The sequence below is a fragment of the Drosophila pseudoobscura genome, chromosome X (assembly GCF_009870125.1).
Source record: "Drosophila pseudoobscura strain MV-25-SWS-2005 chromosome X, UCI_Dpse_MV25, whole genome shotgun sequence".
NCBI lineage: Eukaryota > Metazoa > Arthropoda > Insecta > Diptera > Drosophilidae > Drosophila > Drosophila pseudoobscura.
In genome coordinates, this window is record NC_046683.1 from 41,994,661 (window position 1) to 42,018,990 (window position 24,330).

At 45.4% G+C, this 24,330-nt stretch overlaps 3 protein-coding genes across 6 annotated transcripts; 2 read left to right on the forward strand and 1 right to left on the reverse strand.

Moving 5' to 3' along the window:
- Window positions 1-409: 409 nt before the first annotated feature.
- Window positions 410-15,651, reverse strand: LOC4815462 (uncharacterized). 3 transcript variants are annotated; one of them, XM_033381679.1, is made up of 6 exons: window positions 13,982-15,651; window positions 13,651-13,890; window positions 3,436-3,651; window positions 3,289-3,371; window positions 3,102-3,217; window positions 410-3,027 (listed from the first exon to the last, which is right to left on the reverse strand). In XM_033381679.1, the coding sequence occupies exons 1-6, from the start codon at window positions 14,785-14,787 to the stop codon at window positions 2,782-2,784; spliced, it is 1,707 nt and encodes a 568-aa protein (XP_033237570.1). In that variant the 5' UTR covers window positions 14,788-15,651; the 3' UTR covers window positions 410-2,781. The 3 variants fall into 3 exon arrangements, with proteins under 3 accessions (XP_033237570.1, XP_001355368.3, XP_015041061.2); XM_001355332.4 differs by lacking the exons at window positions 13,651-13,890; window positions 13,982-15,651 and adding an exon at window positions 8,043-8,210 and having other exon boundaries at window positions 1,560-3,027; XM_015185575.2 differs by lacking the exons at window positions 13,651-13,890; window positions 13,982-15,651 and adding an exon at window positions 7,947-8,210 and having other exon boundaries at window positions 1,560-3,027.
- Window positions 15,652-16,130: 479 nt separating this feature from the next.
- On the forward strand, window positions 16,131-20,374 carry Rab40 (RAS oncogene family member Rab40). 2 transcript variants are annotated; one of them, XM_015185574.2, is made up of 5 exons: window positions 16,131-16,436; window positions 17,677-17,813; window positions 17,908-18,131; window positions 18,208-18,430; window positions 19,411-20,374. In XM_015185574.2, exons 2-5 carry the CDS (start codon window positions 17,681-17,683, stop codon window positions 19,626-19,628), a joined length of 798 nt encoding a protein of 265 aa, XP_015041060.1. In that variant the 5' UTR covers window positions 16,131-16,436; window positions 17,677-17,680; the 3' UTR covers window positions 19,629-20,374. The 2 variants fall into 2 exon arrangements, with proteins under 2 accessions (XP_015041060.1, XP_001355366.3); XM_001355330.4 differs by lacking the exon at window positions 16,131-16,436 and adding an exon at window positions 16,464-16,740.
- Window positions 20,375-21,915: 1,541 nt separating this feature from the next.
- LOC6902012 (loricrin) lies at window positions 21,916-24,299 on the forward strand. The gene is made up of 2 exons (XM_002133510.3): window positions 21,916-22,949; window positions 23,024-24,299. Exons 1-2 carry the CDS (start codon window positions 22,944-22,946, stop codon window positions 24,062-24,064), a joined length of 1,047 nt encoding a protein of 348 aa, XP_002133546.2. The 5' UTR covers window positions 21,916-22,943; the 3' UTR covers window positions 24,065-24,299.
- Window positions 24,300-24,330: the final 31 nt, after the last annotated feature.

Genomic DNA, 24,330 nt, shown 5'->3' on the forward strand with positions numbered 1-24,330 from the left:
AGATTCTCATTCAATACAGCATTCTATTTAGGAATATCTGGGTAATATCTCCCTAGTCCGTTGGAATCAATTACCAGAAAATATCATCTCCTGACGGTTTCCTGACGGCTGGTTTCATGGCGATAGTGAGGATAGTTTTTCATGTATTTGCGTTCATTTTTTATTTAGGATTTGTTTTTATACAATAACTTAACATTTTTGTTGGTTTTCATTTACGTTTTGCTTTCATTTGGAATCGGAAATTTACAATATTAAATATTGATTTTATTGCTGGTGGCTGGCGGCTGAGCTCCCTCCTCAGCTGCTCGCTTTCATAGCATTTCAGATTTGTAAGATTTGTAATTTGTAATTTTTACTCTTGGGTTGAAACAATATTGCTATTTCCATATACATATAGTACAATATAGTATTGGTATTGTATGATTTATTAATTTCATTTACTTTTATCAAATGCAGCACACATTGATGCTTAGGCTGTACATGTGTGTGTGTGTGTGTATTTGTGTGTATGGTGTATGTGTTTGGTTGTGTGGATGTAAGGGAGAGTACATTTGTTTGTGTGGCGGTCCGTATCGGTGTTCTCTTTACTTTCGTTTACTATTTGGTTGCTGCTCCTGTATAGACTTGCTTGTACCTCGCTTTGCTGTAGTTACCTGCTTGTTATTTTGCTTTCTTTTGATTAAATACTGTGTTTGTGGGAGGGGGACTGGGTGGGGTGGGGTGGGCTGAGCTGGGCTGGACTGGGAGGATGTACATAGATGCAAAAGCATGGGTGTTCGGATCGGAGAGGGATCTGATTGAGGGACTGAGTATTTCTTTTTGTGTTTACAACTAAGCTGAACAACGGTGGTTCTCTTCCTGGCTTCCTTTCTCCCTCGTCGGCGTTCCCGCACACTTCTCACCTCTGCTCTCTTCCTCTTCCTCTCTCTCTCTATCTCTCTCCCTCTCCTGACGACAGCACCGCTCTTCTAACTGTAGTTGCGTCTTTGATCAGCTGTGGCTTCTCTCGCACTGGGCCCGCCACAGTGGGCCACACAAGCTACGGCTCCGAGTACTTATGGGGCACCACTGTGCGGTGTGTGGGTGGTGGGGCACTTGCATGGCATATGCATGTATGTATATAGTATATGATGTTAAAAAATAACTGTATAGTATTGGGACCTCGTGTTTGTTCTTGTCATCTGTTGGGGGCTCCACTTGTCGTCTGCTTTATGCGGCATACATTTCATTTTGTATATAAATATTGCATGTATGTATTTATGCTTTCGTATATAACTGTGTTCGTGTGTGTGTGTGTGTATAAGTGTATGCATGTGTGTGTGTGTATATTTGTTTTAAGGTATAACATTTAATTTACTCTCCTCCTAAACATCATCGTCATCAGCGTCATCGTCATTATATAAATAAAAATAAATACATTATTCTTTATGTTAGATTTTTTTTTCCTTTTTTTTCTCGTTTTCTTATGGTTTTTTTTTGTTTTTGTTCTGTTTTACCCATTATGCATGCAAGCAAAACGTTCTCTTTTTTGTTATTATTTTTCTCCTCATCTTCTTCGATTCTTCTTCGGTTTTTACTCTTTAAATGTCATCTTGTTTAAAAAGCCGCACTAGATTTTACAATTATAAAAAAATTCCATGTATACATGTATACATATACAGATATATTTCTTTAGATATACATATATGCATACACATATATGTAGGTCGTCGAATAAAAAAAAAAAAAAAAAAAAAATCAAGGAAAAAATGTATATATAGATAAATCCGTTGAATTGTAGGTCCATTTCCACTCTTTTGTGTACAACTTTGCTACAATCAACATTTAGCATCGGGCTCCAGACTAACAAGTATATATATATAAATATAAGTTGTATAATTATATATATTTTAGATTTACAATTCGTGTTTACGGTAACTCCGTTTCAAATTGAAGATTGAAGCGACTGTCCCTCGGGGGTCCGGCGGGGACAGTGACTGCTTAAGGTTTTCTAAGGTCAGCGACTGCTTAAAGGTTTAAGGACTGCGTTCAGCGACTGCTTACAGGATTTTGGGACAGCAGTTACTTATGGATTGAGGCGAGGCGAGGCGAGGTGAGGCGACAGCGACAGCGACAGCGAGTGCCAGTGTCCCCAACGGGTAAAGGCAGCCTCTGAGTGCAGCTGTTTTCGTGGTCGTTGTTCTCGCTTCTTCCCACTCTCGTTATTCTAGTGCTATTGCTTCTGATGCTACTGCTGGTCCATTTGCCACTCGTTATTCTATTGCCTCTGATGCTACTGCTGCTGGTCCATTTTCTTCTCGTTGTTTTATTGCTTTAGCTCTTGCTCTTGCTGCTGCTCCTTTTCCTGTTCCTCTCGCTTTGGCGTTGTCCTTTTTGTTCTCGTTCCAGCGTTGCTGCTCTGCTTGTGCTCCTTGTCCTTGCTCTCGTTTTGCTTTTGTTGTTTCTGTTGCGGCTGATGCTCTCGTTCTTGCATTTGCTGCTGGTCTGTTCAGAGAGCTTTGAGTTTTGTTTCCTTTTCTTTTCTTTTGCTTTTATTTTTCTTAGTTTGGTTTTGTTTGATTTTATTTTTGTTTCGTTTCGGTATTCGCAAAGCAAAGCAAAGCGATTTATGCGGCATGAAAAATATCAACATCAACATCAGCTCCCGGGCTCGGGTTCGGGCTCACATCGAAAAAAACATTAACATCCAAAAAAACACGATCTATCCCTTTTATCCCCCCCTACGAATTCCCCCACCTCACGGGCCCATCGGTCCATGGCGTATGCCAGCGATGTCCATGATTATTGGACAACACAGCAGCCCTTCTTCTTGTTCTTCTTCTCATCGATGACGACATGACTAGCCGACGTTGGTCCCGGCACCACCTGCTTCGACACCTGGCCCAAGGCGGTGACGCCGTTGGTGCTGCTGTTGCTCTGGCCCTCGGGACGTCCGCCGCCGCCGCCAGCAGTTGCATTTCCCACTGCCGCCGACTTGCTGGCGTGGGAATTTGTACCATTTTGTGCTGTTGCTTGATTCTGCGAGAGCTGTATTATCAAAAGAGAGGGAGAGAGTATTAGAAAGTGTCTGCCATGAGACTCCGACTCCGATCGAGACTTACATTGGTTCTGGTCACGATCTCGCCGACTGCTGTGCCGCCATTACAGTTGTCATCGGCATGCTGTGCGCTGCCATTCCCTATTGTACGATCCTCCGTGGGTGTGATGGGCTTGCCACCTGCATAAACAAGGGCACTTTAGTAATTCACAGTCAAAGAGAGAGAGAGAGAGAGAGAGCTCCGGACTAACCGCGAATCATGTTGACAATTTCATCAGCCTCTCTGGACAGATCGCCGCCAGGACGAAAGGGATTGTCCCAGCCAGAATCAGTGCTGCAAACACAAATGAAATTATAAGTCAATAGATCATTAGGATAGATTCTGACTGCCGACGCACCTCTGCTGACGATCATAGGCCGCCCCAAGGCCAATCTGCTGGTGCTGCTGCATCGTCGCCGCTGTCGTGCTCATTGTGGTTGGGTCGATTGTATAGCTACCGATCGTTAGATCCAGGCCGTCTGAATAGGGCCCCAGGATATACTCCGCCGGTGGACAGATCTGCTGCGGCTGACTGCTTTGGTATATGGAAACGCGCACAATTGAACGCTCCGATCTGCAAACAAAAGAGACCAAAATCTAATTACACTTTCAATACATTATACGATATATGTATGTACGTATGTACGCGGTTCTATATTCGGCGAGAGCGGTCACGGGAGAGATCACGCATCGTCGCTTGTGACCTTAAAATAGTCGAGCAAGTGCGTCACGGCGCCTCAACCTCAATGTCAATTAAATCAAGTCATTTGCCAATTGGTTTTTCAGCAAATTTTGGAATCTGATTCAGTTTCAATTGATTGAAAGCCTCCGCCCCGGGTCCCACACAGCCCCACAGCCAAACAGCCCGTCAGATACGGGGGGTGGGGACACTTTCCCGATATGGACCGGGGGCTATTGACCACCCATGAAGCCCATGGACGTGAAGTATGTACACACATATGTCTTGGAAAATGGACTGGAAACCCGTTTTATGTCTCTATCACGTTCTGCTTGGCCTCATCCACGATCCGCGATCCCCGATCCCAGCGTCGTATATTTGTTCAAGTGCATGGATTATTCAGAGCGTTCGAGGAGAAGTGCTTTCTTTTGTTTAATTTTAATTAAAATATCTGAAGATTTGTAGAACTACAAGATCCTAACTGATTACATATGATACCCAATGGTCCTTACGGATCAATGGATCTAATATTGGATTACCACACGTATTTCCCCCTAGAATCCCCCTATTTCAATCATGACAACATCTGACATTCCGGATCGATTGATCAATCGTTTATGCAACATTTTGTTGTATGTAGAGCTGCTTCCATAAAAGCCACTGATAACTGGCTCTGTTTGATGGCTAATGACCTCACACTCCATACACTCTATACACTCGATCGATATGTACATTCGATGGATGCCAGTTTTGTATTGCTAAACGAATTGTATGCTGTTTAAATGGAAATGGGAATCGGGTGGATTGGATGGAGTGATGGAGAACTTCTCTAGAAAGAGCTTCATTGAATTGTGTGGATAATATGGTAGGGAAACGGCTTTCTTGAGTGGACACAAATGTATCCCATGGTAGATATAAATTCCCATTGTATATTATGATGAGGATGAGGGCGATGAAAGAGCCATCGCATGGGGAATATGGATGGAAATGGAGCAAGAAAATATGAGCATTCCATCCCATGGTGTATAAATATACATAGTATCTAAAAGGTGCTGTGGCACACTCTCTCCCCCCTTGCCATTTCCCCATCATACATACAATATACCCTCATGAACATTCACTTGCCATCTCATGCATACATACTTATGTACACCATTCGTGGCGGCTGTTTATTGTTCAAGAACTTTGACCCTAACCTACACACACAAGCACACATGATAGTGGTATTTCGTATATTCTATCGGAAGAAGAAACCTGTCAAAAGTTATCGAAAGAGACACAACGATGACACATGAAGACAGAATCAAGTGGAGGTGGAAGTGGAGGTGGAAGTGGAGGTGGAAGTGGAGGCGGAGGTTGGTATCGAATCAAAACTCAAATAATGCACAAAATCTCCCGCTCCACCCTCTATCAGCTAGGTGTCGCTGGTCCCAACCCCTTCTCTCTAGTTGTTTTATCTGTTTGCATTTCAAAGACGGTGTACACTTCATAACTCAATGTTCTGGCTGCTCTTGTTGCTGCTGTTGTTCGAACAACCCATTGAACATGTGAACGATTGCGTCATGTGCCGAAATTGATATGCGAATGCGAAGAGGAACAACAAAAGCAGCGACGCGTCGCGACGACTATCTTCTACAACTGGAACAAGAACAAGAACAGAACACACAAACCAGCACCAGCAAGCAGTAACAGCACCAGCAAGCAGTTACAAGCAGAAACAAGTTTTCCCAAATGAACAACAAGAACAAGCAGTGGACGTACGGGATACCCTTTAAGCTAAGCAGTACTATACCCAGCAATACTAATTGCAGTAGGTACGGGCTATAAACATACATACATATGTACACAGGTAGTACTAGTATTTGAACAAGGAAAGGTGGAAAGTTCATATATATTCTTAAGATGTTGGGAAACTAACGCATAACTGGGCCATACACAGTCTTACATATAATTCTTTGCAGACTCTTTGGACTATATTCCAATTATGGAATTTGTTTGGAAACCATTCTTGAATTTTTTGAATGTGCTTTGTATTTTATTGGTCTCTATATCCCATCAATCCGACTGAATGAGCCGATTGGTAGCTATAGCTAGTAGCTTTTTCGTCTAATGCCTGAATCTCAATCTCCTCTCATCACATATGCTTGTTTAATCCAAGAGTATAGGGTACTAAAGAAGTAACTTTTGTATTTGGCTTTTGAGAAGAGCAAAGGTTGTTGAATCGAAGTAAAAGGGAGGCCGTTGGCTGGAGGGAGGGCGGTGGGGGCTAGGGGGCAAGCGGATTTAACGCTAACTCGTAAACTCCATTTTCGAGTGCTCCGAACAAATTGAACAACTAAAAAAAATGGGAAATTAAAAGAGAAATAAAAACTTGTTGCCATTAAGAAGAAGTGAGAGGGAGCAAAGAAGAAGCTGGAGAAGAAGACCAGCAAAAGGGAAGCAGTGGCAGCGGGCAGCATCGTCGGCAGAGACGGCGCGCGTCAGCAGCAATGATGAGCGCATACAAAAATGAACCGCCAACGCGCGCCTCCCTCCCACCCACCACTCCTACCGCAGCAGCAGCTACGCCGGCAGCGCAGCGGCTTTTCAATTAGTTTTGGGCATACAAACACACACACACACAGAGAGAGAGAGAGAGAGAGAGGAAGAACGACGTCACAGCGGGCCAAAGCTTAAATAAGAGAGTGAAAATTAATTTAACAAATTATACGACTCTCTTCTCTCAAGCCCCACCCGCGCAAACGTGTCCCAACAACAGCAAGAAATATTCCAACAATTTTTGGTTTACTTTTTGCACTTGAAAATCGAAATCAAAAATGAAAAAATGAAATAAACAGCAGGAGAGGAGAATTCCTCTCCTCAGAAACTGCAATGCGACGATGATTTGTGGTCATAAATACCCCTTGGCATGGGGGGGGCATAATGATTCTGATCAGATGTTTCCAATAAAAACAGAGAGGCTCTATAGAGTGTGCATATTGTGCATATTCCAGGTCTCCGGATTTTAACAGGATCAAAGTCGGACACCCAAATTACGTTTCTGTTTTAGAATGTGTCGGTCCAAAATCCCCTTCATGGATTCAAATCTTTGCATTAGTTAAATAAAATCCAAAACAACAGCCCCAGATATACATATTTCCATAACTAAGCGAAATTTAAAAATCTGGTTTTTGTTCGAAAAGCTTTTATGGTTCTGAAACCGCTCTCATTTGATGTGTATCAACAGCATCGGAGCTCCTATTCCTTTGATTTTGTTTTTGTTGTTGCTGTTGTTGTTGGGCGGGATTGGGGGTTGCAGGGGAATGGCATTTCATTTTATAATTTCAAAATATATACACCACACACACCCATTCGCATACTGTGTATTGTATAATATATAAATAACAAAACGGCGCAGCGGCCAAAGCTAATTTATGTACAAACAAGGCGCTGTTTTAACATACACACTAGCACAGTGGGACAAACGGGCAGAGTATTTTAATTGCGTTTAGCAGTGGGACCCAGGGTGCGGGGCGGTGTCGCTCTCTCTCTGTCTCTCTCTCGCTCTCTCGGCATAGTTCTTCCGCTCTCTACATCTCCCTCTCTCTGTGTGTATTATTTTTTGCGATGAACTCACTTTGCGCATCCAACCCACTGTCGTGTGGAGGGGGAACCAACAATTACACAAATACTGCCGCTACGTACGTCTGTGTCCGTGTGTTTGTGTGTCTGTTTGTGCACGAATTACTTTCGAATCGTACAATTTTTGTTGCTGTTTAAATTACGTTTGTCTTTTCGATATTGTTTCTTTGGTTTTGGACTTAATCAACACTGCGGCACACCATACTGCTACTGCTTATACCACCACCACAACCACCCATTCCACCAACCACTTGCACTTGCGTGTGTGCCACTCTCTCGCTACCTCAGGCCCGACACTCTCTTCACACTCCCCCAATACAGCGACTCTCTTCGCACTCTACCTCAACGAACACTCTCTGAAACTCTTGCACTCCCACTCCCACTCCCCCCTTAATCAAACTGTTTTGAGAATGTATGTGTGTGTGTCCCTCTTTGGCACGCACGATTGGTTTTCAAGCAGAAATAGCAAGGCAGCCCTCTATCGTTTTCGTTTTCGTTCTTCGTTTCCCTCTTTTGCACTGTCACCAACTGTCAAATCTTGCATTTGTTATAAACCAATTTCCACGCACTTGACAGGTGAGGGGATGCTCCAAGCTGCTCCTCCAACTGGGTAGGAAAGGGCACGAGCACGGGACGACACAAGATTCTACGCGCGTTTTACGTACGTGTGATGTTCCTCTCGCGACGGCGTAAAAAAAAAACAGTTCGTAGAGGAAGACGATTCCCGCACACGAGTTTTGTTGTTGGCTGCTGCTTTGCTTTGCTTTGCTGCTGGTGCTGGTCTGCGACTAAGCGGAATGCCTGCCTGTTTGGCGATGCTTGCTGCTAAAAAGTAAAAGATACAAAAAACTCACACATAGACGCGAGCGTGAGCGCATGAATGTTTGCAGGAGCGCGAACGAGCAGCACACCAACAGAGAGAGGCGGCAGAGTGCTGAGAGAGAAGTGGAGTGCGACCTATCACATGCTATATGGACAGTGAGGTATGGCAGTCGCACTCTGGAGAGTACATTATTTTTATGATACGTTTTCTTTATATCACGCGACGGTGGTCGCGCACTATTTTGAAAAATAATCTTGTAATCGCTCTCAGAACGCCTGCCCTGCCAGCTGACAGCCCTTGGAGCGAACATGCACGGTGACAAGGCATATTTATAAAAGGTGGAGTAATTTGCCACACTCTTTCACGCTCTGCACGTCCAACTATACATGGAACTATCTTAATGGAGCAGCTCCGTAGGAATGCCACACCTTGTATAAATATACCTTCGTGGGAGGCAGAGCGCAGCATTTAGCTCTCTCTCTCTATCTGATTTCATTTGAAGTTCAAGCAGCGTTGCCACCTGGTTGCTGGATTTAAGGTAGCGCGTAGTAATCTTTTATTAATTCGGATTTACACCTGTAAAACCAAAAATATATATTGGATTTCCTCATTGCATTTCTGACACACAAAAACTCTACTCAGCTCCGCCTGGCTGGACGTTACGATTTCCGTACATTTCATGGCACCCAAAAAATAAACAAAAGATTCATACTTTAAATGTGCCAGCATTCAGCCGCCTGTCATGTACATACGAGTATTTAATGCGTTCTATTTTAAGAAAAGAAAAACATTCCATTTCCAAAATATTCGTGCATTTCCCTGGCTGGCCTGGAAGCGGATCGGCGCGAAAACGGCGCGCAAAAAGTTCTGGTTTTCGGACAAACAAAAACAAGCACGAAACGGCAGCCGGCAATCTTTTTTTTGGCAGCTGCTGTGGTGTTAGCGGCAGAATCACAAAGGCAGCCCATCCGGAAAAGCGAAAACCAGAAATCATTTGCGTCGTTTTGTTGTAAGCTACGATGCGCAATAGCAAACAAAAGCAACAACAACGCACATTTCGTGTAATACAGTACAAACAAAAACACAGTCAAGGGAGAAAGGATAGATTCGGGTGCCGAAGCTTTTAATACCCTTGCAAAGACGTCGATTAATATGTTATTATGGCTTCATGTATACTGTGTATGCATTCACTTGTATTCTTCGTGTAGGAAAGATATGACTCTATGCAAAGTTACACTGCGGAACCATGACCTAACCCACGTGGAAGACGTAGAAGCGTTCCAAACATTTGTTTGAAACCATCATAGCCTCTGCTAGGGTATAATAAGCAAACAAAACCTGTGTGCGCCACATCTGGCAACGTCGTTAAGCCAACAAACATGACATCACTTTTTTTGCGCACTCAAAGTAATGGAAGAGAGACGAGAGGAGTGTGAGTCAGTTAAAGAGAGCAAGCACAGCTGTCTCTCTTGCTGCTAGCGTAAGTAAGCTCTCTCTCTCGCTCTACTTCTTCGTCTCTCACGCTGTTATACACAGCAGCAGCAAACCGAAAATAATAAAAAAAAAGAATACAAAATAAAAAAAATCTGAAAAGGAAAAACATAAACACGTAACCGCATAAAGGTATGGTGCGGGTGAAGGGGGCGGGAAGGGGGAAGCTGGCTGATAGATGGAAATAGATAAAAAGGGAGAAGAGGACATGCATATAGGGGGGGGACTGTCAGTTGATTAACAGGGCTGCCACTGGCAGCAGCAGCAGAGGGCTGCCCCGCGGCTAACTGGCGCACAGTGGGGTCGGCTGGCACTGACTGATGCTGAAAGTTGGGGTCCCGCGTAGGTGAACGTCTATGGCTCCCGGAGGCCCCTCCGCCACATTCTATTGTTCACGAAACTATGTAGATCGCTCAACCACTCATACATGTGCACGTAAACAGAGAGAGAGAGAGAGAGAGAGATGCTCCTCACGTAAATAGGTAATAGGGCTGCGGGCACAGTGGTACAAAAGAGCGCTACCAATTTAAATATGACGGCGCACATGACCCAAGCCATCTATTTATAGCACTTACTACCTACCGCCTAAGACCCTCACTCCCTTTGATTTATGATTTCCTATATTTTTGGGCATTAAAGTGATTTGAGATTATATTTGAGTGTTAAAAAGCTTGATAAGTACTCGTACATATGACTACAATACCACTGATAATGGCTCGCATCGAAGATCGATGGCGGACAGAGCATTATGCGAAAATGAAATCACATGTGTTTTGGTTTTACCAAGAGATTAAGTTTTACAAGACGATCGCAGGATCTGCAAACGGAGAGGCACCTGTAGCATTTGTGGATTATGTGCGATCTTCTTCTACTTCATCCCACTGTAATGCTGCTGGCAGCGGCAAAAACAATGCAAGAAGCATCAGAACAGCAGGCAGGCAGGAGGGCAGGCGGGCAGGCAGAGTGCAGTAGCACAGCAACGCACTGCTGACCAGAGGCACAATTACCGTTAGGCATTACAACAGAGTGACAATGGGCGATGTGGTGGCTATTGCCGTTACTTCTGCTTCGGCTTCTGCTTCGGCTGTGGGAAGCTCTGATGATGGGAGGAGAGGAGGAGCACATTAATACATATGTATGTACTCGCAGATGATGATGATGATGACGATGATGGGCGCTCTATGCATGTCAAGAGTGTGCCCGGCTCGGTCGTCCGTGGGTACCGGAAAATCAATTGACGGACAGTTCGAGATGTACTTTCACAATGGTTATAGATAGATGCAAGGCCCCAGCGACAGAGATGTGGTATAGGTGCCATGTACATGTACAAGCACAATGGGGCGATCGAATTTCTATCGCTCACTTGAAAGACAGACCCAAAACAGAATCATGTCAGGGGAGGCGAGGCGAGGCGAGGCGGGGAATAGTACGAGTCCGAGGCCAGCTGTTGATGCAGCCTCCCTCCTCCTTGGGCAACACCTCACCTCATAATCGATAATACGAAGAGCGACAGCACAAACCCATTCTACGAGTACTTGATGTTTCACGACGTAGGGTGAAGGGTGTGCAGGGGTATATCGGATTCAGGCAGTGTTCCAGTGATAGATTTTAGTTTAAGCAAACTGGGCAATCCATTCAGCTAGGAAGAGATAGTTTTAGCGATTCCCTTTCTCCGCGCTATCCACAAGTCCCAAGATATTAAGAGCGCTTTTTCAACAACAAAACCAGTAGTCATTCCCAAGAATGTTCCAATTCTATTTGGGGGATTGGGAATGGGTATCGACTATAGTAGTTCTTTAATTCCCTTCATCTGTCCTCTGTGGCTAACTAACTGTAAGAAAGAAAGTTCTACAGCAGGTGCCCGCTCTATAAGCTTCATAGCTGGATGACATCACGCTCTACTCGACGACTCGACGACTCGACCGGCGAATTAAAGCTCTCCACAAAGCACAAGCACACATTCGGAAGCATGTGGGGTGCGCAGAGTATACGCTGGAATCCGTTGTCCGTTCAACAAAAAGGTCACCAATGTGTGGCCTAATCTCACCAAAAGTGGAAGAAAAGACAGCGAAAATGATTGTCATCTTTGCGTTGATTCGTCAAGAAACGCAAGTGGTATTCCGACAATTATTTCGGATTTGATTCCAGAAAAAAAACTAACTGTTTGACTAAACAGCTTTATATTTTGAAAAGAAAATGGTTACCAAAATACCAAAAGAAATTACATTTTCCAAACAAAATAAAAATCCGTGTAGTAGACCCCACTTATTGTACTTTCGATAAGTGCGTGAGTTATCGCTTTTATGAATGAAAATAGCAATCGATAGACCAGCTCAAATGGCGCGATGAGAGGTTTTAAACACCACACAAGATAACGATAAATTGCTGAGGGGGTGGGTGCCGACTGCCGCGCCCATAGACCCGAAGACAGATACACAAATGCAGCCAAAAAAGATGTGGGTCAACAACCACCAAACGAAGTTTGACCCACATTTATATTGCTTTAAAATGCACACACACACACACACACACACACACACCCCACACGCACACGCAGCGAGAGAAAGAGAGAGGGTGAAAGGTAGACGGAGACAGCAAGTCATTATGTAATAAAGCGATGACGACGCAGCGCAGCTTAACGGTATCCCAGTAGCAAGTCGCAGCCCCAAGTCCCCAAGACGACAACTGATAACGATGTCGCGACGACGTCGGCTGCAGCGCCGGCGCATTAAAAACTTCAATTGGAGTTTGCTTCGGCAGAGGTGGAGGTGGAGGTGGAACACGATGCGAAAGGAACACCACGAAAAAGGGTACCAATAGAATCAATAGAAGTTTAAGGGAAAACCTTTAATATGCATTGCAATTTTGAAATGTAATCAATATGAATGCACTTGAAATAATCCGAGTACCACCTTGAATGGAACTCGGGGTTTTGTGAAAAGTTGCAAGCTATAAGAAACAAATCTCTGTTCAGAATCACTATACCACAAGCACTGACTGCAATGCACCCTACATGCAAAAGGACGATGGATACCAAACAAACCTAAAACCATCTTCCAATTGAAATGATAAGAACACAGACAGACAGCGAGAGAGAGAGAAAGAGAGAGAGAGAGTGGAAATGGGATAACGGTACACACAGCGTCTAACGTTTGCATGTGTGCATGGCTTGTGCATGTCTCTTTAAACGGAGCTGCCAGCCCCCAGCGTAATTATCGATTTAAAAAATATTTTTCGTGTGTTTTAAGCCAGGAAGCGGCTAGAGAAGCGTGGGGGGGGGGGGGGGAGAGTGGCACAGAGTTCATTGCATGCTTTCTGGGTGAAAAGGCAGCTCTTTTGCATGGGAAAAAGGGCCGCTAAGGAGGGGATCAGCCATCTGCCGCAGCAGCTTAGTTATGGATTGGCCCGAAAAACCCAAAAAAAAAGAAGAGAATGTGGGGTACACATAAAAAAGCGAGCGAAACAAAAGTGAAAGCTGCCAAAAGTCATTAGACGGATTTTTTAATGAGGTAAAAGTAGGCCCTAATTCAGGGCACATAAAACCATGCAATGAGACACAATAGGAAGGGGGAGCGGCAGCAGTAGCGGGATTCATTCGTCGAATGTCTACTGTAGATACTCCAACTCAGATTAAGTGGAAACGGATCTAATTGCAAGAGAGAGAGAGAGAGGGAGGGGGTTGGGTTGGGTTGGAGTTTCAGTCGAATTTTGGATACATAATTCTACCAAAAATTGTGGATGCCACAGCCTCCACATCTTATATCTGATTTAAATATATATTCCCATGAAGACACTGCCTATTTATCCTATTCATGCCAAAGGAATGAATCTCCAAAGACAGCTACCCAGAGGCTATGTGCTTCCTGTTGATTCTGAGATACTTTTACAGATACCCTCCACAGATGTTTACAGAACTATGCAATTATGTATGTACATATATCCACACGACAGATACTTACTCTTCTTGAACCTCAATGCCGCTGTCGTCCATATTCAGTTTTGCATAGTCACCGTGTCCGGCTAGCGGAAGGTGCGACTGCGACGCCTGCTGCAGCTGACCCGCGGCCACAGCAACGCCATCAGTCGCGGAGGTCGCCGCCTCAAAGCCAAAGGTCGCCTCCACGTGCTCCGACAGCGGCGTGGGCGTCTCAAAGACCAATGTCTCCACCATGGATCCCTTGGAGGAGCCGAAGGAAACGCTGAAGTGACAGAGATAGAGAGGGAAAGATTGGAGTAGAGGAGCAGAGCGAGGGGGAAACATTGTCAGGGTCACGGGAGAGTGTAACCCACCGTTTCAAGCCGACGCTTTTGGTTCCCAACTTGCTCAGTTTTCCGGCTTTCTTGGGGTTGCCGGTGGCGGGTGGGCGTGGAAATCTATCGCTGAGATCGCTGGACAGATCATCGCCAGCGCCAGCGCCGGCTTCGACGTCACCGTCAGCGTCGCCGTCCGCAGATATCGTGCTGTTCTCGTTGTTGTTGTTGCTGCTGGCGTTGGCGCTAGCGCCGCAACTGCTGCCGCTGCTCGCGCTGGCCTCGTTTCTTGTATTGTTGTTGTTAATGTTCTGCCGCTGCTGGTGGCGCTGCTGGGACGGATGTGTCGACGTCGTGGTTGTCGTATGGACAAGTGGCAGCGTTGTGGGCGGAGAAGGAGCAAGAGCAGCGACATCCTCCTTTGGTGACCCGCTCAGTAGCAGCGTTCGCTCGTCGCAGGCATCCATTGCGCTGGCGGTGGCGGCGGCGGTGGCGCCGGCAGAGACAGCGGCACCGTTTGACGTCGAGGCGAGCATTGCGGTTGCGGATGGTGCAGAGGCGTCTTCAACGAGATTCGGTTTCCGTTGGGGATTCAGCAGAGGAGCTGAAGAGGCATTTCGAGCTGTTGTCAGAGCCGTGGACGCGGACGCGGACGCTGGACGCGGACTGGGATTGGCTGTCGGTGGCGGTGGCGGCGGCGGCTGTCTGGGTCTGGCTAGGGCCAGCATATGTGCGTGAGGAGTTGAATGCACCCGTTGCCTCACGCACGCAAGCCCTGCAGTTTCTCTCTGGCTCCCGCCGATCGTAAGCGATGCACCGCCTCTCTCTGGGTGTCCCGCTCTCATGCAGCAGCACTGATTTCTGCGTATCCTGCTCTCACACGCACTCACGTGCTCTTATGGCCTTTTTGCCTCCACTTTCCGCGCACCGTGCGTGTGGGTCCCCCCTTTCTTTCGCGTCGATCGTTGCAGTAGTCGCCTCTCCGTGTGACCCTCTCTCACGCACGCACATACACGGCACGGCCGACACAGAATAACGGCACACAATGGTAGGCGAGTGAACGGCGGGGAGGGGACAATGCGGGATTGGTAGAATGTTGGCAGCGCTTTTGAGTTTTGAGTGCTTTATTTCTTGACGCTTGATTGAATCTAAACCGGACGCAGCAGTACGACGCAGCGGCCACAGACAGAGACGCAGACAGAGAACACAGACAGCAGCGACAGCGACTGACGGCTGATGGTAACGGCGACCGATGACGACAATTCCTGCATACGAATGCTCTTTGCCTTTTTGTTTCACCTTTTCTTCTTTCACATATCACACAGATATGCAAACACTCACACGCACAGCACACGAGTACAATTTCCGCAACAAAAAACAAGAAGAATATTAACACATTAGCACCACCGTCGAGCGGGGAGATGGAGGGCAACAAAAACAGCGGCAACGGTGACCGCAGCAGCAGAGCCAACGGCAGCAGAGGTGGAGGACGAGGACGACGCGACTGCACTGCTATATATCTGCTGTTGCATTAACACGTTTCTTGGCACTAACAAGTTTATAAATAAATGTGCATTTAATAAATTCGTTTTGCGGCTTTGTGGCTGCTGCTCTGTTGCCGTTACAATTATTTCGTGTGTGTATATTTGGCTGCGCTTCGAATTTCTGCTGCTCTGCTGCGACACTGCTCTGCTGATTGCGGATGGGGAGTGTTGGTAAATGACGGCAGCAGTGTGGGTGTTGAGCAACGCAACAAGTCCAACCATTTTTCGAATGTATTGGAACAAGATACATATATACTATAGTAATACAAATTTGCATTAACATTCATTTGATTATTAAATTGGATTTGTTAGCAACATACATGGCAGCACCCTAAAACGTTTCCCTCTCTATGTAACTCACCTTGAAACCTTCCTAGAGATGGGACGATGGTATCGATAAGCTTATCGTCAAATTTCTTCAGGTCATATTCCACTACACTTCAATACTGGTATAATATCAAAAACAAGCACAACAATAAATACAAAATATTTCAGAGTATGAATTTATGGTCTCTTTGCTGTTGCTTTGGCACCAACTTGAATACAAATTTCACACTGGCGCATATATACATTTCACTCTCACTACCTGATATTCCCCGTAAGATTTTTAGTGCTGGTCACACTGTACCCAATTGAAGTGTAGTGCGACCATTAGAGATGCGATAATACTCACCGGGTTGCCATGTAGCAAAATTAATTCAATTCAATTTGTGGAAATCTTAGACCATTTTTGCTTAAGCATATATTAATATGCAATTAAAGTGACTAACTCTACAAAAAGCGAACGATTAAGCGGAAGCAGGGCTTGCATTAATGGCTTTGAAAGTTATACGTTGATTGCCTGGCAAAGTACATTCGCAAAAATACCACTGGACAGGGCCACAGGGCGAAGCATATCGCTCTCATCTCTATTTAAAATTCCAAAAATGAAATTGCGTGCATTCTAAATGGTAAAAAGCAGATTATATGCAAAACCGGGCTCCAAAAACCTTAATTGAACCCCGAAACGAAGCCACAAATCTTTGGGGCAACTTGGTGTAGTATTGGAACAAATAGCAGCAGGAAAAACAATCAAAATAAGGCATGCATCACACAAACACGCACGCACAGCGACACCCACACTGCGACAGACACCCCCTCATGAGCAAAGCGAATTTTTTTTGTGAATTTAAAAACAAAATGCAAAAATGCAACTACAGGCGCGGTCAAAGAAAATAGATAATTAAATAATTCATAACAAAATGGTTAATAAAGGTTAGTGTTTTTGTGCTTGCGCGTGTGAGTATGTGTGTGCGTTTCGTTCTGTTGCAAAACAAAAACACACCCAAACCCCTCCGGCGCCCCCGCCGCAGCGCAGAAGCAGGTTAACCCACCAAAATCTCCGCAGCAGCTTAACCCCTTGAAAATCTCTAATACTAAGCTGTGCGACATAACAGAAAGTGCGCGGGTCGTCGAAAAATGCAAAATAATAAATTAGCTTACATACGTACTTTTTTTCGATTTGCATTTGCACTGCGGCACTCGTCTTCCATCTCGCTCGTGCCGCCGTGGGTGCCCCGCCTAGCTGTGTGTGAGCGAGTGAGATGGATGAGTCATTGAACGGCAAACACAAAAGCAACAGCAACACCGCGGAAGGAATGAGAGAGGGCTACAGGCCATACATATGTCGACTATGGGATATACGCTTTTCGAAAGAATTTTGACCCATTGCCGCTGTAATATTTATCCGATTGAAATTATTTTTTTTATACAGATAGATAATAGGTGTGTTTACCAATATGCCAAATTTGACGTTCGTGTGTTTAGAATTGTACATGTTAAAAACCATCTTTCTTTGCGCATCCATGAATGCCATGGAGTTTTCTGGGCCTCTAGCTCTTGGAGTTCCAGATACCCTACGAATACCAGCTATAGAAATAATCGTAGCCTATTGCCGGTACGACTTTGGCACTTTGCACTCGAAACTTTTGTGGCTTACACCGGTTAGCCCGGTTACAGAAAAAATAGCTAGAACTTGAAGGATTGACCAACAGTTTGTAGAAATTAATTACATTTTCTTTTGCAAGGCAGAGGAGGTGACCGGCCCTATAAGGTGTATATAATATAGAAATGGTGTCAAAATTAATCGGGGATTCGTCCGAATATAGTGTCGCTCAACTTTAATCACTGTTCCATTCTGTTCTGTTTCAGCCACATGGGAACCATGACAAAAGACTACGACTATCTGTTGAAAGTTCTTCTGGTGGGTGACAGCGATGTGGGGAAGCACGAGATACTCTCGAACCTGGAGGATCCATTCCCCGAAAGTCCCTTCTGCAGCGGAAATGGTGAGTGCACCAGAGGACAAATAGAGAGAGAGACTTAAACCGGAGGCACTTGGAGACCGAAATCACAAAAATATCCTAAATTCGAATCCAACAGATTGCACCTCTCACATCCTCCAAACGGTAGCATACAAGACAACCACAATACTATTGGAGGGTAAGCGGGTGAAGCTCCAGCTGTGGGACACCTCCGGCCAGGGCCGATTCTGTACAATCATTCGGTCGTATTCGCGCGGCGCTCAAGGTATTATACTAGTATACGATATAACCAACAAATGGAGCTTCGATGGCATCGATCGTTGGCTAAAAGAGGTCGACGAGGTGAGTAATATCCTTTGGATTGCGAATAATACTCGAGACTATGTATAATTCTCCCTCTTCTCTTCCGATCCGGCAGCACGCTCCGGGCATACCCAAGGTGTTGGTGGGAAATCGCCTACATCTGGCGTTCAAGCGTCAGGTGGCCGCCAAACAGGCCGAGACCTATGCCAGTCGCAACAACATGTCCTGCTTTGAGATATCGCCGCTTTGCGACTTCAACATACGCGAATCCTTCTGCGAGCTGGCCCGCATGGCGCTCCATCGCAACGGCATGGAGCACATTTGGCGGAGCAATAAGGGTAAACTTGAGTCTCATACTCCATTCTTCTGCTCGCAGTGCGTCTTTTAAACTAAAAGCGAAAGGCAGACATGCATATCAGCCATATCAGAACGTGCCAATAGTCAGTGTGATATATTATCCCAGAAAAAGTAATCATTTCTATAATGTGCCTTTGGAGAGCGAGTAATAAATGGTGCAATATGTAATTTAAAGTTCCCAAAAGTCGCTGCAAGGAAAATGTTAGAAAAGAGCCGTCATTGAATTATTTATTCTATGAAATGAACTAGCCAATTCCATTGTTGATCGATGATAATAAGTAAAGCTTTTAGAGAATTTAGGAACCTATTTCACCATTTCATTGTTACAATATCTGCACCCTGACTATAGGTAGAGCTTGCTGACAGTTGGGGCTCTATAGAAAGTGCTCCTAAATGCTTTACCCGCTGCAAAAAGCTGGCCACTCGCACAGAACACCGTTCTATTCCGCCTTCTCATTAATTTATTTGTTAATTGTTAATTAATTTTTGAAATCCATAACCTTGATGTTTTCCTTGTGTTGAAGTTCCTTATAAAGAAGTGAATTGTGCTCTTCAATTTGTGGTACGCTGCAGAGCGAGTCGAAGCCTATTAAAACTCTAAGATGTTATGCAGATTCTAGTTATTGTGTGATCAAATATGATATCACCAGAGCCTTCGAAAAATGCTAAAGATTGAAAAATGCATACTTGTTTATTGCACTGCTTATATTCGGTGACCGAATAGTGACTGGTATTGAGTAATGTTAGTTAATGCCAATGGATTAATTGTCCCTCGAAGGCACAAGCTATAAGACTGAAGTAATGTAGGAATTGTGGGGGAGGTGGAATACATTTGTGGGTACAATTATGCTTCGGTACATACGTTTGCAATTGTCTGATAGATGAAAAACGCACTGGCGCCCAGAGGAGCTTGTATCCACATGAAATGCCTTATATCTAATGATGTTCTCTCTGCCTACAGTGCTCTCGCTGCAGGAGCTGTGCTGCCGGACGATTGTGCGAAGGACGAGCGTGTACGCGATCGATTCGCTGCCCCTGCCGCCCTCGGTGAAGTCCACGCTCAAGTCATACGCTTTGACCACGTCGCAGTGCTACAATTCGCTGACGCAGAGCTCGAAGAGCAAGAACCGCTGCAAGACGCCGACGAGCAGCAGTCGGAACAGCTGTGCGATCGCGTGATCGCTGCCTTGTAGGTCGCTGCTGCAGGCCCACGGCCCACGCGAGCTGCCTACAACATCTGCCTACAACAGCCCCCCTTCCCCATCCGACATTAACTATAATTCAACTATAATTATGTACTCTAGGCTAACACACACCACACCACACCACACACATACACCCCACCACGCACGTGGACTTCTCTCCATAACTCGATTCACATTATTACTATTATTTTGTTTGTTTCCATCGAGATTGATATACTATGTTTTTATTTATTGTCACCAGAAAACAGAACAAGGTTTACTTTTTACACAGTAAAATTTAAATTTTAGTTAATTATAATGCTCCATCTCACACACATCTCGCATCTCAGATCCCATACCCCATATCCCATATACCCTGTATTTTCCGATCCCTTGCATTATTCTAATGTTGTTAATATTATTATGTTTGTATAATTATAATATGTAAAGTGCTGACAACTCGAACAACACTACAGCCACCGCAACACCCACATCATCCGCAACCAATCACCGAACCGAACCGAAATGACACTGAAAGATCAGAAAGATCGCTTCGTTTGCCGGTTTATCCATTATTGAATCATACTATATTTTTTTGCATTTTTTTTTGTTCGGTTACTATCGATTTAAACTTATTCTTAGAGATGAATGTATTCGGGAGCGAATCCCGCGGGAGGACACACACTCACACGAAAGGCGAATTGATAAAGATAATTCATAATGAACCAAGAAACAAACACACTCTCTCTGTCTCTTTATTTCGCTTCTTTACCTCATGGCCTCATCCACGTATTGCACGCGTACGCTCTGCTCTCTGTCTCCTTCTAGCTCCTGTCTGCCATCTCTTTCTCTTTGGAGCTGGGGATCGGGAGCGGACTAGTGAAAGTTGATGGCATATTTTAGAAAACGTTTTAGTTTAGAAAGTTTTCAGCAATATATTCTGATATAATTCCAGTAAAATTGCATGGAATTTCTGCATTTGTTCACGCACCTAATGGGGAATGAAAAGATAGCATTTTATATAGAAAATCAATCAGCTTTAAGAAGGTTTAGCATGTATTTTCATTCTGCTGCATAACGGAGTTTCTGTAAATTCTGTAAATAGTTTTAAAAACAAATTGAAAAGTGCATTCAAATATTTCCAAGGCACGAAACATTACTCAATTTCCAACCATTTTACGAAATTCGATACAGAAGTGCATTATAAAAATACGAACCATAAAAGACTGAGTAAAGGGCATAAAAATATTGTATTTTTTATAGATTTAAGTTTGGTAATCGAATCAGCCAAACGTTTTCAAACCTCTAGGTGAGCAAACCTCTTAAGAAAACTTTAACTAATAATTGGCTAATAATACCCAATGGTTCCCCCCCCTCCACTGACCAAAAAAGATTAGGGAAATTAGGGAATTATACCCTGTAGTTGGCGAAGATTTCTCCCATATAAGAACAACGAAACTCCTATGTAACTATGCAAAAGGACTGCCAAAATGTTGCCATGTATGTAGATAAACCACCTTAATGTTCATGAAAATAGGATAACATTTAGCTACTCTATTATTTATTTAGAGGTATTTAAGGCTTCGACCCAATGAAACGGGGCCTTTCTTCTACGATTTGTTTCGTTTTCAACATCTGTTTGGGGGCTGTCCCTGTCAGATGTGATTAATAGCCCGAATGCAGAGCCAATTTGGTATCGTAATATTATTTAAATGATTCAATTTGGCTTTTGCTTCGGTCGGACTGGGACTTGGGTTTGGGTTTGGGTTCGCCCTTTCGGGCAAACCATTTTACGGCTTTTTCATCTTCATCTTCTGTACCATCTTTCTCTTCTGTTTCTGTTTCGATTTCTGTTGCTGTTTGTTTTGCGCTTTGTTTTACACAACTCCCTCAGTTGGCCAATCAAAAAGCATTTAGGAGGCAAAGTGATCCAAAAAACCGAGATGGGGGGAGAAGAGCCGCTGACTTGAATGCGAAATTTAAAGCAAAATTATTGCAAACATATTTGCATAGATATTGGTTTAGTTTTTTATTGGATTTATTTTTTCTTTCAGTTTCGGGCAAATAAAAAATAAATTTTGATATGAAAAAAGTGGCAAAAGTTTGCATGCCATGGATTTCGTTTTAAGAGTTGGTCTTCTGTTCAGAGATATCCTTTACGCATATTCAGAAGAGCCAGAAGATCAGTCTAAGCTTCATGGTATTATGCTTTTGAATATTTTTTGTAATTTTTGAAGGTATTTCTGGTGGCATTCAACTTCAACTGAACCAAATCTCAATAATTTAAAGCTTTTTAAGAGAGCTCAAGTACAGCTTTTGATGTATGTTTGGAGTCACTTTTTCTGTATCTTTTTGGGGCAAGAAAGTTGAGAAGAAAGGTTAAAAGAATCTGAAAAATATTCGTATTGTAACTGAAAAGATCGAAGAAGTTCAGAGGGGTCGTATGTTTTGGGAAATTCATCTCGATTATATGTATATAAGTATGCGTCCGGTCTTAAGGATTTGTATAGATTGCCTATGAAGATATTAAAGATCCTGGATTTAGTGATTTAGTTCGGAGTAGTATTCCTCTCGATGAGCTTGAGATCACGTGGCCATTCAGATGGATGTTCTAAAGGAAAACTTTGGTGGCTTCTTCTGATCATGATCATTTGGTATGAAAATTGAATCGCTTCCACAACTCTCTACCTTCCATGAGACGCCCTCGTCGTCATTTAGGGATTGAGAAAGTCTGACCTGACCCGCACTGACCTTTCCTACTCGTTCGCGGTCCGAGACTGCAATACCTGGCGGGGGCCGGGCCCAGGGCCGGGGGCCATCATTAGGTCGGTAAGAGCCCCGACGCCGATTCGTTCATGCCTGGCGGATCAATAACCAGAGACGTTGGTTTTGGCCTAATTATGGAAATGCGCTTGCCTTTTGGGTTGAACTCATTTGCATTTCCCACTGGTTACTGGTTTGTTGTCGCAACTTCTTCTAATCCGTATGCTCCATATGCTCCAGAGGAGCCCGAAGAGAACGGGGCAGGTGTGGGGGATGCCCATGTCGATGACGAAAGCAAGACGAGCCACCGAATGCTGCAGGCGAAAGCCGGAGACGAAGACAAAGATGGAGATGGAGCATCATCGGGTGATCGTCTCGTAACCATCTGCTCTGCCAGCCCTTGGATCTCTGCGGTCAGAGAGCGATCGAGCGGAGATCTGTATAAAAGCCACCGACTGCAGGCAGTTGGTCATCAGTTAACTCAACGCTTTCTTCGGCTTCGTGAAGTTCCACAGTTTTCGTCCCCCCAAGCAAGAAACTTCCAGCAATGAAGGTGAGTCCCCTAGTCTGTTCTCCCCATCCAAGGAGTGATCTCAGCATGTTTCTCCTCTCCTCTCCTACTCGCAGATCTTCGTGTGTCTCCTGGCTGCTTTGGTCGCCACCAGCTCGGCTGGCTTCATCGGCGGCGGCTCCGGCGGTGGCGGCGGCGGTGGTGGAGGCTACAGTTATGGCGTTGGCGGAGGTGGTGGCGGTGGTGGCCATCAGGAGGTGAAGACCATCAAGGTCATCCACCAGGAGGGCGGCGGACACGGCGGCGGCTACTCTGGCGGACACGGCGGCGGCTACTCCGGCGGCGGCTACTCCGGCGGACACCAGGAGGTGAAGACCATCAAGGTCATCCACCAGGAGAGCGGCGGACACGGCGGTGGTTTCTCTGGCGGTCACGGCGGTGGCTATTCTGGCGGACACGGTGGCGGCTACTCCGGCGGACACCAGGAGATCAAGACCGTCAAGGTCATCCACGAAGAGGGTCTTGCTCTGGGCGGCGGCGGCGGTTATGCCGGCGGACTCGACCACGGATACGGCGGACATGGACACGGACACGAGGAGGTCAAGACCATCAAGGTTATCCACCAGGAGGGCGGCGCCCACGGACATGGCGGCGGTTTCTCCGGCGGACACGGCGGTGGTTACTCCGGCGGACACCAGGAGGTGAAGACTGTTAAGGTCATCCACCAGGAGGCTGGTGGTCTCGGTGGTTTCTCCGGCGGACATGGCGGCGGTTATTCCGGCGGTCATGGCGGCGGCTACTCCGGCGGACACCAGGAGATCAAGACTGTGAAGGTGATCCATGAGGAGGGTCTTGCTCTGGGCGGCGGCGGTGGCTATTCCGGCGGACACGACCACGGATTCGGAGGACATGGACACGGACACGAGGAGGTGAAGACCATTAAGGTTATCCACGAAGAGGGCGGTCACAGCCACGATCACGGACACTCCCACGGCGGCTTCGCTGGCGGTCAGGAGGAGATCAAGACCATCCAGGTGATCCACGAAGAGGGACACTCGCACGGACACGGTGCGGCTCCTCTGAGCAACGAGTACCTGCCACCTGTGTTGTCGGCTCCCCAGCCCGGCTACCTGCCCCCATCCGGTGGCTGGAAATAAATCTCTCCCTCGCGCGCCCTCTCTGTGATTCGGCCTGTGTCATAGCCCCCGAACTGATCCCGAACTAATCCCGAAGTCCCCCATCCCCCCTCCACCTCCCTTGTTAAGTAGTTTTAGACATTTTTTTCTTCCCATTTGTTATTTTTTTACACTGTTCTACGAATATCCATTGTACCTCTCACTTTAGTTGTAAATCGTTCCCACAAGGAGAAAATAAATCATCTGTAAATTATAATGATTCAGAATTTGGCATCCGTTCGGGTTGG

What these genes read in the sequence shown, in the direction of transcription:
- LOC4815462 (XM_033381679.1), bottom strand. Translation starts at nt 14,787, where the DNA reads ATGAGAGCGGGACACCCAGAGAGAGGCGGTGCATCGCTTACGATCGGC. An exon ending in GCCTATGATCGTCAGCAGAG is followed by an intron (nt 3,372 to 3,435) that starts GTGCGTCGGCAG and finishes TTGTGTTTGCAG; the next exon opens with CACTGATTCTGGCTGGGACA. An exon ending in AGATCGTGACCAGAACCAAT is followed by an intron (nt 3,028 to 3,101) that starts GTAAGTCTCGAT and finishes TTGATAATACAG; the next exon opens with CTCTCGCAGAATCAAGCAAC.
- Rab40 (XM_015185574.2), top strand. Translation starts at nt 17,681, where the DNA reads ATGGGAACCATGACAAAAGACTACGACTATCTGTTGAAAGTTCTTCTG. An exon ending in TCCCTTCTGCAGCGGAAATG is followed by an intron (nt 17,814 to 17,907) that starts GTGAGTGCACCA and finishes CGAATCCAACAG; the next exon opens with ATTGCACCTCTCACATCCTC. An exon ending in CATTTGGCGGAGCAATAAGG is followed by an intron (nt 18,431 to 19,410) that starts GTAAACTTGAGT and finishes CTCTGCCTACAG; the next exon opens with TGCTCTCGCTGCAGGAGCTG.